The 13,046-nt window shown below is 61.4% G+C and overlaps 1 protein-coding gene across 1 annotated transcript; it reads left to right on the top strand.

Annotated features, from left to right (window-relative positions):
- Window positions 1–4,225: 4,225 nt before the first annotated feature.
- E2F1 (E2F transcription factor 1) lies at window positions 4,226–7,949 on the top strand. Its single transcript, XM_050313686.1, has 7 exons — window positions 4,226–4,519; window positions 5,144–5,234; window positions 5,718–5,937; window positions 6,354–6,506; window positions 6,627–6,741; window positions 6,837–7,041; window positions 7,255–7,949. Exons 1-7 carry the CDS (start codon window positions 4,322–4,324, stop codon window positions 7,497–7,499), a joined length of 1,227 nt encoding a protein of 408 aa, XP_050169643.1. The 5' UTR covers window positions 4,226–4,321; the 3' UTR covers window positions 7,500–7,949.
- Window positions 7,950–13,046: the final 5,097 nt, after the last annotated feature.

The following is a 13,046-nucleotide window of genomic DNA, read 5'->3' as shown; positions in this document are numbered from 1 at the left end:
TGTGGTTTTTTACTGTCATCATTATTAAGCTAAAATATATGAAATTATACTTGATTATTATTGCATGTCTCTGGTCCTGTATGCAGAAAAGCAATGCCCGAGGTGCATTTTTGGCATCGGTTTTGCTCTTCTGTTACCAGCATTGACCACACTGTCAGATTTAACTCCTGCAGCACTGGCTGGGATAAGGATCCCAACTGTAGGAACAAATTGGGGCGGGTGTCATCCCTTACCAAACACTCCTCTCTGGGGCAGGAGGCTGTGGCAGGACCCTCTGCCAGAGCAGGGCACTGGGCACGAGGCTGTAGCTGGTCTGCCCCTCAGATAAAATAAGGACATACACAAATAAGGAAAAATAAGGATGTGTGTAGGTGATCCCACTGCCTCTTCCAAGCTAAGAGGCACAGGGGCAATATGCTGTAAAGGTAACTGCTGTGGGAGAGGGGATGAAGCAATCCCTGTGTGAGGAGCTCCCTAGGGGTGGCACAGGCAGGTGAGGAAGGTCCTATTCCCCTGAAGGTGGTGTCTCTGCCAGCTTCTGCTCTGTAGCTGCTGGGATACTGGACTGTCCAGCCTGTTTAGCCTGAAGCCAAATTAACACCTCCAAACTGGTTCCAGTCCTGCCTTGGAGTGTTTTTTTACCTCCTCACAAAGCATCATACTCACTGAGCTCCTCTGCTCCAAATGAAGTTCTGACTCACCTACAGGTTTTGCTCTGACTCTTCACCTGCCTTTCGGGTTCCCAGTTCCAGTGAATGCTCTGAGCCTGCTGGGAAGGGAACTTGGGCTGTTTGTTACTAAAGCTGAGTAGAATTTGAAGCACAGAAGGCAACATCAAGGGGTATATTCCCAAATTACTCCTTGATGACTCCCAAGAAGCACTTGAGCCTCTCTCCATTCCTCCACAGGGCTTGAGTGAAGGAAATGAAGGAGCCCTGTGGAATGGAGTGGCTTTGAGCCATGGAGCTGGGAAATGTGTGTTTGCACTCTCTGCCTCACAGAGGCTGGGACAAAATTGTGGCTTTCCCCAGTTGCCTGTCCCCTCTGCAGTGAGGTCCCCAGGTCCTCTTGCACTGAGAGCTGCAGCCTCATGGGAACAAATCAAAGCACTGGGAAGGACACCCTGGGAGAAGTCCTTCTCCATGTGCTGCAATCATTCCATGGGACAGCTCAGCACAGTCCGTGTGGGAACTGCTGAAGGCAGGACCAGCTTGGATGACAAGGACAATAAATGTGCTCCGGGGACACCCACATGCTACACTTAACTGAGCACAGGGATGTAGGTTTGTATCCTGCCACCTCCCCTCCCGCCTGCTGCCACTGCCAGGAGATGATTTTCCCTGGCACCGGCTCTGGCTCCACCTGCAGCCCTGCTCTACCTTCTATCCATGCAGAAACCACCAGACACCCCTTGACCTGAGTCTACCCCACTGTGCAGGGCAGCCAAACCCACCCAGACTCGGGGACCGTGGCAGGGTAAATCCTGTTGTGGTACAAACTGTCCAAACATCCTTCCTGATCCTCTCCGGGACCAAGTGTGACCGTGGAGACAGGGCTTTATCTGCGCGCAGCACCCGCCAGACAGCTAATCTTGGGAGCACGTCTGCACTCCTTAGCGGGGCTGGGGGGAGGCTGCAGCTGTGCAGGAGACGGGATTCATCTGCTTCCCCTCATACACATGCAAGGAAAGCCCCTGCCCGCCCCTCTCCCGCTAGCGTTTGCCTTTCATTTGTCTCCACAGCCGCCCTTTTTCGCGCCACTGAAAGCCCCGGAGAAGTTGCAGCGCAGGCAGCTCCGGGGAGAGGGGGCAGAGCTGCTCCCCCCCTCACCCCGGATAAGCTCCCGCATGAATTAGGGGAGGACCCAGCCTTTGTGAGCAGAGCGGGAGCAGCTGGTGCAGCAGCTGTGTCCCAAACCCTGCTGCAGCCCAGGAAGCGCCTGGCTGGGGCTCCCCAGGGATGGGGAAAGCACTGCCAGCCATGCGCTCCCGCCAGGATGGTGGGGCTGCCTTTCCTTCCCGCCCCCCCCTCCCCAGATGGAAGAAGCATTAACTGTGTGCAAACATCTGGTCTAACTGTTGCTTTTGCATCACAGTAATGATGATACCGCGGTGGAAGGGCTCCGGAGAGCGGGCCCTGGAATATTAGAGGGGCCAAGTGTTAATTAACTGTATTAATTTCCTTTGAGCGAGGCAGTGTTTCCATTTGCTCTCTGCTGATGAAGAAATGAGGCACAGCGAGCTGATGTGATTGGTCACGGACATGCAATATGTTCCTGATGTATTTAAGGATGTGGGGATCCGGGGAAATCACGGCACTGAATGTCCTCGGGGGAATTGCAGCCACTGCCAAAGTATCCAGCAGAAAATCCTTTAAAGCCAGAAACCTGTTAGGCCGGGGCAGGGGCACTGCGTGTCAGGATCTGCTCCGCAGCACAGGAGTTAATTCAGTGCTGGGAATGCCTCTTGCATCCCACGCGCTGCTGGAAAAAACCACGCCGTCTCCTCATGCCGGGCAGGTCGGGGTTGGCAGCGGGGCTGGGGCGGGAGCCAGCGCTGGCCCACAGCCCCGCCCGGCAGCACCAAGAGCTTGGGGGCCACTCTGCTCCACCATGAGGCCCCCTGGGGACCCGTGGGACAGCTTTTGGGGGCACAGAGGGGCTAAACCCTGGGCTCGGCTCAGAGGGGTGCCTGGCTGAGACCCCACTCCACACTTCCCCCACGAGCTTCGACATCTCTGGGCCCTGCAAAAATTCTAATCTTTAAGTGCTTTTTAGTGTTTTGTTTTGTTTTGTTTTTAATAGCAGGATGTATTTTTTTTCCCTTTTTAATTCTGCCTTCTCATGCAGAAGGGGGGTTATCGGTGTCCTGCAGGCGGCAGATACCGGCGGTGGGAGCCGCCTGTGCCTGTCTCGGGGTGGATTATTATCCCTCCCAGCATATGGGGCCACTCCCGACCCCGTCTACCACCCCTCTGTCCCTGCACCTCCCCGATCGCGCCAGGGCTCGCTCCCGGCACGGCCAAGTGCGGGCTGTGCCCCCAGCAGGGCTTTCCCTCCGGGGTTATCAAGGGGTGCTGCAGGAGCCGCCGAGACCCGCAGCTGGTGGGTTTTGTTTGAAAACACCGAATGCCGTGAGTCACCCGGCAAATGGACGGAGCAGACTGCGGCGTCCCAGTCTCTCCACGCGAGCCGGACCCCTGGAACAATGTCAGAGCTCCAGGCTTCCCGACAGCCTCGCCCGGGGGCTCGGGGTTGTGCTTCGAACGAGGGAGAGGGACAACACTGAGCTCATCCCTGCGCGGGCCGGGGTCACCCCTGGGGAGGGGGGACACACAGGGCCACCCCGCAGAGCCCAAACCCACCCTGTGTGCCACCAGTGCCATCCGTGGGTACGAATTTCGCCGTGGGTGTGTGCCGGTGCCCTCCCGCGCCATCCCGAGCGAGGAATGGCCGCGCCCGCAGCCGGAAGCCCGACCGTGAGCCCGGGAGGGACCGGCTCTGCCCGAGGCTTTCCCGCGGCCGGGAAAAGCAGGAGCGGCCAGGGCCGGCTGGGAGCGGGGAATCGGCGGAGGGACACAGGGTGGGCACGGGGGGACAAAAGAGGGGGACACGAGGGGAACACGCACAGGGGGACACACACGAGGGGCACAGGGTGGGCATATGAGACACACAACGGGGGGACACAAGGGGAGATACACGGGGGGCTCAAGGAGGGGACACACGGGAGGACAGAAGAGAGACAAAAGGAGAGGACACATGGGGGGACACACGGAGGGTCACACAGGGGGACACAAGGGGGAGTGAAGGGGGGGCACAAGGGGGGAACACAACGAGGGGACACAGAGGGGACCCCCGCCCCGCCCGCTCCCCACCCACGCGGCGCCCCCGCCGCGTCCCCGGGCCGCGCTCCCATTGGCCACCGCCCCCGGCGCGGCGCCGCCGATTGGCCGCCTGTCAGCGCGGCTCCCCGCCCGCCAATGGGAGCGCGGCACCGCCCACCGCCCCGCCGGGCGCAGCCAATGAGGGCGCGCCCCTTCGCCCCCGCCGCGCCGGGCGCAGCCAATGGGCGGGCGGCGGGGCGGCTCGCGCCGCTTTTCGCGGCAAAAAGGATTTGGCGCGCAAAGGCGCGCGGGGCCGGCGCGCCGAGACAGCCGGCGGGCACCGAGCGGAGCCGCGGCCGGGATCGCAGCCGGGGCTGGGATCGCAGCCGGAGCTGCAGCCGGAGCGCAGCGGCCCCGCGCCCGCCATGGGCCGCGCCCCTACCCGCGCCCTGCCCGCCGCGCCGCCCGCCGCCCCGGCGGCACCGGCTGCCATGTGAGCCATGGCGGCGGCGGGCGGCGCGGCGGGGCTGGCGGCGCTGCTGGGCAGCGCCTCCCCGCACCTCCTCATCGTCTCCGCCGCCGAGGAGCCCGCGGGCGGCGGCGGCGGCCACCCCGATACCGACCTCCTGCTGTTCGCCACGCCGCAGCCCGCCCGCCCCGGCGCCGCGCCCAGACGGCCCGCGCTGGGCCGCCCGCCGGTAACCCCCGCGAGTGGGACGGGGAGGGGGCGGTGGGCGGGCGGGGGCTGCGGGGACCGGACTGTGTACTGGGCCGTGCAGGATTGGGCCGCGTCGAGCCGCCTGGGTACCGATCGGGCCGTGTAGCTGACCGTGCTGTATAGGCGGGCTGTACGCCGAGCTGGGCTATATACCAGGCCGAGCTGAATAGCGAGCCATGCTGTACACCGGGCCGGGCCGTGCTGCTCCCTGCTCTGCCCCGTTCTGTGCCTTATGCCATGCCTTGCTCCGTGCCAGGCCGTTCCCGGCTGTGCCCTGCTCTACAGCCGGGCCGTGCCACGCAGCACCTGCCGGGCCGGCCCTGCCCCGCTGCCGCTCCGGAAGCCGCAGGCCCGCCCGGGCGCTGGGCCGTGCTTTGCCTCCCCCCGCCTCGGCCTCCGCCGGCTTTGGGGCGCTCCCCGCAGCCTGGCGGGGCCCCCCGCGGCGGGGACAGCCCCCCATCCTCGCTGGCGTGCATGGCAGCCGCGGACCTGCTCCTGTCAGCCCCTTCCTGCCGGGCCTCTGTGACCCTGGGGGGATCCCTCGGGTCACATTCCACCACCAGTGGGATGGTAGCTGCCCCTCTGATGGCCCCATCCCTTCCAGGTGAAGAGGAAGCTGAACTTGGAGACGGATCACCAGTACATAGCAGAGAGCCTGCCAGTGGTCCGGGGCAAGGCCAGGAACCCCGCTAAAGGTACTGCTCCCCCTGACCCCCCCTTGACAGTCCAGCCCAGAGCAGGGGTCCTGCAGCCCCACTCAGCTCCCACAGGCAGCTTCTCCCTGTTCCTTCGTGTCAGTTTGTTCCTGGGGCTGACCTGTTTCTGTGCACTGTTCACAGCTGCTGCTGTCCCTGTGGCTGGTGACATAGTTGTCCTGCCCAGCTGCTGGGCACCACACCTGCTCCATCCCTCCCTGTGGATGGAGCTGTAGCTGCCAACACGGGGTGGGTGCAGTGTCCCAGGTGGAGCACAGGTGTCAGAGCCTGTGCCAGGTCCTGCAGCATCCTCCCCATAAAGGGTTTGGGGAGCTCACCCCTTTGCCCTGAGAAAGCACGTTGGTTTTGGGGTGCCGGCCGTGGTCCCTGCTGCACGAGCCACCTGCAAGTATGGGGGCAGTTTTGGGACCTTTCAGCTCCAGCCTTGTGGCTAAAATCACACTTGTCCTTGGTGGCTGGCAGGGGCAAAGTCTCCTGGAGAGAAGTCCCGCTATGAAACCTCGCTGAACCTCACCACCAAGCGCTTTCTGGAGCTCCTGAGCCAGTCACCCGATGGCGTGGTGGATCTCAACTGGGCGGCTGAGGTCCTGAAGGTGCAGAAGAGGCGCATCTACGACATCACCAATGTCCTGGAGGGCATCCAGCTCATCACCAAGAAATCCAAGAACCACATCCAGTGGCTGTACGTCCCTTGCCTGGGCTCGTGGGGCTGTGTCTGGCTGTCCCCTGGGCTGGGAGAGCCGTCTGGGCCAGGCTCAGGGTAGAGCAGGGTCTTAGCGGGGTGGAGAAGCTCAGAGCAGGGTCACCGGAGCATCTGCTCACGGGTCAAGTGGTGGCTCCCTGTGGGCGAGGGCTGTGCTCAGTGGCAGGTGGCTCCTGAGCAGTGCTGGTATTCCTGTTGTCCCCCTTGGGCTCCCTCAGTCATCCCAGGGAGTGGGGGGGCTGCCTCCAGGCTCGGGAAATGGACCCCAGGGTCGTGCCCTACCGAGAAATCCTCACCAGGCTGATTCCCCTGATGTGGGGTGGGATGTAGCCTGGCCTGGGTGGGGACAGAGGGAGCTGTGGGGTGTGGCTGCTGACGGACACGGTGCTCCCCAGGGGCAGCCAGGCCACCGTGGGAGCGCCCGGGCGGCACCGGCTGCTGGAGAAGGAGCTGCGGGAGCTGCAGGCGGCCGAGCGGCAGCTGGACGAGCTCATCCAGATGTGCACGGTGCAGCTGCGCCTGCTCACCGAGGACCCCGCCAACCAGCAATATCCTTTGGTCGTGGGACAGGACCAGCTGGGTGGGGGGATGCGGTTGAGCCCCCGGGGATGAGCTGCAGTCCCTGCATGGAGTGATCCCTGTGCTGTCTGCTCCTTGACCCGCCCCACCGCAGCCTATGTCACCTGCCAGGATCTCCGCAGCGTCGTGGACCCCGCGGAGCAGATGGTGATGGTTATCAAAGCTCCCCCCGAGACCCAGCTGCAGGTCTCAGACCCAGCAGAGGTGAGTTGGGGCCACCCTCTGACCCCTCTGCACAGCCTAGTTCTCCCTGGGCATCCCTGCACTCGCTTGTCTCACTGCTCTCCCCTTTTCCCCAGGCTTTCCAGGTCTCCATGCGAAGCACTCAGGGCCCCATCGATGTGTTCCTCTGCCCCGAGGACAGCTCAGGGGTCTGCAGCCCTGTCAAGAGCCCCTTCAAAGCCTCCACAGAGGACTCTTCGCCCAGGTGTTCGCAGTCCAGAGCCTCCCCACTCCTGCATCCCACCCAGGACGTGAACATGCCACTGCTCCCCGGAGAGCAAGGTGGGGCTGGGGACAGGGATGTTGGTGTGCTGTCACAGTGGCTCTGGCTGTGTTTGCAGCTGTCAGTGCAAGCAAGGAGCTGGGATGATGCTTGGGCACCCCAGCAAGGCAGGGAGGTGGGAACAGCCAGGTTCTCCATTGCCAAAAAATGCTTTTTTGGGGGGTTTATTTGGCAACTTCTGTGGGATTTACAGCTATTTCCCATCCCCACAGAAGCGCTGCTGCCAGGGACAAGCGCGCTGCCCAGCAAGGTGGAGGAGGTGAGCCTGTCACCTCTGGCCTCCATGGACATCCTCCTGGAGCAGAGCAGGGAGGACTTGGCGGGTTTCTTGGCGGATGAGTTCATCAACCTGTCGCCGCCGCAGGCGCAGGACTATCACTTCGGGCTGGAGGAGGGCGAGGGCATCAGCGAGCTCTTCGACTGCAACTTTGGGGACTTCACCCCCTTGGACTTCTGAAGCTCTGCCCAGGTGCTCGGGGGAGCTGCCAGGCGAGGGGGGCAGCCCTGGCAGGGCGGGCAGGGCAGGCGGCCCCTCTGGCTGCAGCGCCCGCTGCTCCTCTCCCGTCCCCTTCTTGCAATATTTTCCTCTTCTCCCTCCACCCCCCCAGCCCGGCGGGGGCCGGGGGCATCCCCAGCTCCAGCCCCACAAGGAGGGATGCCAGGATGGGGTTCCCATCTTGGGTGACTCCCCCCCCAGGGTCCTGGTCACGGGGGAACTGCCCAGGGCAGCCCCCCAGGAGCCCATTCCAGAGCTTTAAGCAGTCCTGTGTATAGATTTGATTAATTTATTATTGTCCCCTGGGGACAGCGTTTCATTTCCACGGGGGTTTAGGGGGGGGGCTGTACAGCAGAGTGAGGGTGCTGAGAGGGTTTGTTGTGCTGGGAGGGGGTGGTGGAGATGTGGGGGGTGCTGGGTCAGGGCTGTGCCCCCTGTGTGGGGAGCTGCCCAGAGCCTGGCTGAGCACGGGGTATTTATTTATTATTTATGGCGAGTGGGAGCTCTCCCGGGACATGGAGGGGGCAGGAAGGAGCAGGAGGCCACTGGGGCCTTGCCAGCACATCCTGGCTTTGCTCATGTCCAAAATGAGGCTGGCAAGGCCACAGCTGTGGCAGTGGCTGGGGGAGGGGGGACGGGGCTGGATGGGCCTGGTGGCCCCAGGGACCATGGGCATGTCTCCTTAGGGGACACAGAGGTGTCCCAGGGAGTGCATCTCTACAGGTAAGGACCCAACGCTGTCTCCAGGCTTTTCTTCCCCTCCCCGTGCAGCCTTTCAGGCTTTTGGCTCTGTCTCCCCAATCCCCAGGCCACTGGGATGGGAGGGGAGGAGAGGGGGGTCCTGGGGTTCCCCTGGGCCGGGCTGGAGACGCACTTTCACTTTTACTGCCATTTAATAAGCTTGTGTTCCTCTGAGCTTCGTGTTTAATAAAGGTTTCTACTGACTCTGCCCTTTGGCTGCGCTCAGGTGCCTGGGGGTTTTAGGGGTGGTGGGGCCCCCAGTTGAGAAACCAAGTGGTTTAGGGTTTTTGGGGGGTTTTTTTTGTTGTTTTTTTTTCCATTTCAAACTTGGAAAAAGGTCTGCCCATGCCTGGGGCTCCAGGAGGTGCTTTGGTCCTTGTTTGTTTTTTTTTTCCCCCTGCAACTCCACACAGTCCCTCCCATGTGTGAGGTGGGAGCTGGGGCTGATCCTGCCCCTGCTGCTCCTCCAAAGAGATTGTGCTGCAGGGGGATGTGGTGATGGGCATTGCTTTTCTTTTTGGCAGCTCCTGCCCCAACTTGGCTGCACTCCTGCCTGGTCCCCTCCCTGCCTTCCCTGGTTTTGGGGCAGCATTTACATGGAGGGAGGGGCCCCTGGCTGTAGCACCTGCTCTGGGAAGGCTGTGGTACCAGGGGACCAGTGTGTAACCAGTGCATGCATCCAGCAGGCTCCCAGTGACTTCCCAGCTTCCCCTGATTGCCCCAGCACCTCTTGGTGCTGCCTAAAGGCACCTGCTGGCACCAATTCCTGGCCCAAAGTTCGAGCTCACCGTGTCCTTGCTCCCTGGGGACACACCGGCTGCCAGTGACCCTGAGTGCCCCAGTCTTCACCTCACCACACTGTGAGTGAGGGTCACTGGGGACACCCAGGGAGACATGCTTGGAGTTCCCAAGGACCCCCTGGCAGCCTGGAGTGGGCTCAGGGGGACCATGGCCAGCACCTCATGCGTGTGTGTGTGCTTGCTCCCCTCCTGCCTGGCCTCCTGTCTGGTTTGCCTTTGAACAGCCTGATAAATATTTCAGCCCAAGCACGTTGTGTAAGCTCACCCTGCTCCTGTGCCAGCAGGGAATGGGAGCACAGGCTCTGGCCAGGCTGCTGGTGGGTGCTGGGTGGCACAGCTTGGCCTCTTATCTGCATCCCTGTGCCTCTGTTTGCACACCTTGGCACAGTCCCTGGCTCGCTGTGCTGCCAGGGGGTTGTTCTTGCAGCCAGACACGTGTGGATCACGGTGTGCAGGTGTAGGTGCCCAACCCCCTGGCTCAGCTCCCTCCCCTTTCCCAGCTCTCCAGAGCTCGGCAGCAGGGCCAGCCAGGCCCTGGCACCCCCAAACCAGTGCCCAGGAGGGCAGGGGCACACACAGCTCGTCTTGAGCGATCCCTCTGTCTGAGGGAAGAGCTCGTGTTTGCTGTCACACTGTCACCACAGCAAAGGGGGCTTTTCCAGACAAACTGGAAGAACATTCCCATAGTTCTGATCCATGGGGCTCCTGCCCCTCAGAGCCGAGGCAGGAGGATGGGGTGGCAGGTGGGTGGGCATGGGCTCTGGTCCCTGCCCGCTGTTTCCTTCATTACCAGGTCAGTGTTTGTCACCTTGGGGTGACAGGTGCTGCAAGGTTTATGGTTTCCTGCGGGGTGCCCAGCTCAGCCATATGCCAACTCCTCCCCATCCACCCCTCCTTCTCTTCTTGTTTAGTTCCACTGTGGTGGAGGGTGATGGAGGTCTGAAACGCTGCCCAAAGAGGAGAGATCCTGGCCCAGGGAGTGGCTTCCATGGGAGCCATCAGGCACAGAGAGGGGAGAGAGGACTCACAGCGACACCCTGAGCTCCATGGGGCTGTTCCTGTGGCCATCCAACCCCCTCACATCAGCACAGCTTTTCCCTTTTCCCTGAGCAAAGGCAAACCTCTGATGGCATTCACCATCACATTCCCTTCATAGGGAACCTCCTGGGATGCTGGGCCCTTGGGATTCCTGGTCCCCATGGAAGCAGCTCCCAGCAGGGACAGGACTGTGTCCCACTGCCACAGCCCATCTCTGAGGGATGCACTGGCAGCTCCACGTGAGCCACAGAACCATAAAAATAACCACTCTGCCTCCCAGGGATGATTCATGATGCAGCTGAAGGGCTTCCCTCCTGCTATTTCAGATCACTGGAGAAGGAGCTGATGATAGCTGGTTTGGAAGAGCACATGGCAGCTTTGGGAAGCGGCCCCAGGCACTGCCTGGTTTTATTTATCTGCTCCACAGATGCTTTTCTTTGTCAGGCAAAGCCAACACGGTCCAGGAGATGAGAACCCTGCACACATCCTGGGTGAGCTCCATGGGCTCTCAGCTCCTGTTTGCTCCCATCTCTCATTCCCGCAGGGATCGTGCCCATCCAGCCCTGGGCAGCTCCACTGGCACCAGCAAATGCTGGGCAGGATGTGGCCGTGGTGCTGATCCCAGGCAGCCGTGGAGTCTCCTGCCCCTGTGCTGTGAAGTTTGGGCTTGGGGAGAGTCAGGAGAGCCCCACAGTGGGATGAGCTCTGGGACAGCCTGGCAGTGGCTGGGGGACAGAATTAGGTGACCCCCCTAAGGGGGTTTGTACCTTTAACCTAACCCCCCTTGGGGTGTCTGGGCAGCTTTTGGGGTCTCTCTAGGCAAAGATATGTTGTCCCTGCCAGTGCTGATGCTGCCTGTCCCACCTCTGCATCCTGCCTCAAACCTCCATATTTCCACTCTCAAACATCTCCCATGTTTCTTCCACGAGGAAGGAACTTGAGGAGGTCAAGCCCGGCTCTGTTTATTTCCGGAATTCTGGTGAGTGGGTGCTTCCCTTAATTCCAGCCCATTGTGGTCCTGGGGAGCAGAGCAGAGCCCTGGTGTCCCCCTCAGCTGGAGAGATGTCACCATTCCCTGCTGTGGCTTTCAGGGTGCTCTGGAAGCACCTGTGGAAGGAGCTGGGGGCACCAGCTCCCTCCTGCCACTGGCAATTTTGTCCTGGACTTTGCTTTCCCTCACTACCCAGCTGCTCCTCAGGAACTCATGCTGACCCTGAGGCATCCCGATGGGGACAGAGCATGGATTTTAGTTAACAGGAGTGTGGGAAGGCCCTCCCAGGCTTTGCTTTGGTCCATGACAGAGCCCCACCTTCCCACACTCCCTCATAAGGTGATCCCTGTCCCTGCTGTGTCTCCTGCCCCTGTTTTTTTTTCTGCTTCCTTTTGGGTTGGATTTGATGACCACACTCAACAGCTCCAGTCCTCTGACCTCTTTCTGCCTCCCTGGGGTGGGGACAGCCCTGTGCTGTGTGTGTGAGTTCACGTGCCCTCCAGAGCCCTTGGGTACCCCCCCATCAGGGCCCAGGTGTGCTTTTTTTCCACCTGGAACAGCTGGGAGAGGTTAAAAATAGCTGTGATGCATCCTGCAACTGCTCCAGGCTCAGCTTGGAGCCTCTTATCCCTGAGGGAGGAGGGGATGAGCAAACTCCATGTGCCACAGCTCGGTCACGTTGGGATGGGGAAGCATCTCGGATTTGAGACCCAGGTTAAGCAGAGCTGAGCTCAGCAAACAAGGTGTTGCTCAGAGCTCTGTGTGAAAGCAGAGGTGCTGCTCATGGGGCCATCCAAACAAAACCGGTTCATGTCCCTTTCTCTGTGGGTAAAATCCTGGAATATTCTGAGAGGGAGAAGGAGCAGCCCCAAGAAGTCCCTGCACCACATGTGCCCCGTGAGCGTGTGAAGCTCTGCCCAGCCATGGCCTTTTCTGGTTTATTTATCTAATTATCTGTTTCTTGTTTGGGAAAACCCCTGAGGACAGGCTGGGATATGGACATGGATGTCTGTCTTATTCCTCTCCCTGTGCACAGGCCTCCAGGTGTCAGGCAGGGATGGAGGCAGCTCCTGCTTCCTCCTCCTCAGCCATCAGTGTGCCACACTGGAGGGAAGCAGCACCAAGCAAAGGCTGCCTGGCACTGTGGGCAGGCAGGGAAGTCATTTGGAGCCACCCTGGGTACCAGGGGACCACCCCAGGGCCACTGCAACCACAGTGGCACCACCCGTGGTCAAACTGGGGCCAAACCGGGGCCAGCTGGGGAAACCAGGGCTATGCTGGGGCCAATAGTGACCACACTGAGACCACCAGTGGCCAAACTGGGACCAGCTGGGGCCACACTGGGACAGAGATATGCTAGGGGCAATAGTGGCCACACTATGACCACCCATGGACAAACTGAGGCAGCCCCAGGGCCAACTGGGGCAACCAGGGATACCCCGGGGTCAACAGCAACCACACTGGGACCACCCACGGCCAAACTGGAACCAACTGGGGCAACCATGGCTGCCCCAGGGCCAACAGTGACTACACTGAGACAACCCACACCAAACTGGGACCAGCTGGGGAAACCAGGACTACCCTGAGGCCAACAGTGATCAGACCGGGACCACTCATGGCCAAACTAGGAGTGACCCCAGGGCCAACTCGAGCCACCAGGGCTACAGTGGGGCCCAGAATGAGCACACTGGGACCACCCGTGGCCACGCGGGGAGCAACAGGGACACGCGGGGATGGTCACACAGCCCACGGGTGGGACCACACTGGGCTGCACTGGAGCCAACTGGAGAAACCCCGGGGTCCAACTGGGATCACCCCCGCGGCAGCGCCGGGCACCGGGACCCAGCCCCGCCCCTCCGCCCTCCGCAGTGGTGGCTCTTGATGCCAATCACGGCCCGTGGCCAATCGGGTGGCGGCGGGGGCGGGCCCGCCGCGGAG

The sequence above is a fragment of the Myiozetetes cayanensis genome, unplaced genomic scaffold, assembly GCF_022539395.1.
Source record: "Myiozetetes cayanensis isolate MyiCay16 unplaced genomic scaffold, myiCay2020 scf19, whole genome shotgun sequence".
Lineage (NCBI taxonomy): Eukaryota > Metazoa > Chordata > Aves > Passeriformes > Tyrannidae > Myiozetetes > Myiozetetes cayanensis.
The sequence above is the reverse complement of the archived record's forward strand: the minus strand, read 5'-3'. Positions and strand labels throughout refer to the sequence as shown.

What these genes read in the sequence shown, in the direction of transcription:
- E2F1 (XM_050313686.1), top strand. Translation starts at nt 4,322, where the DNA reads ATGGCGGCGGCGGGCGGCGCGGCGGGGCTGGCGGCGCTGCTGGGCAGC. An exon ending in CCGCGCTGGGCCGCCCGCCG is followed by an intron (nt 4,520 to 5,143) that starts GTAACCCCCGCG and finishes CATCCCTTCCAG; the next exon opens with GTGAAGAGGAAGCTGAACTT. An exon ending in AAGAACCACATCCAGTGGCT is followed by an intron (nt 5,938 to 6,353) that starts GTACGTCCCTTG and finishes GGTGCTCCCCAG; the next exon opens with GGGCAGCCAGGCCACCGTGG.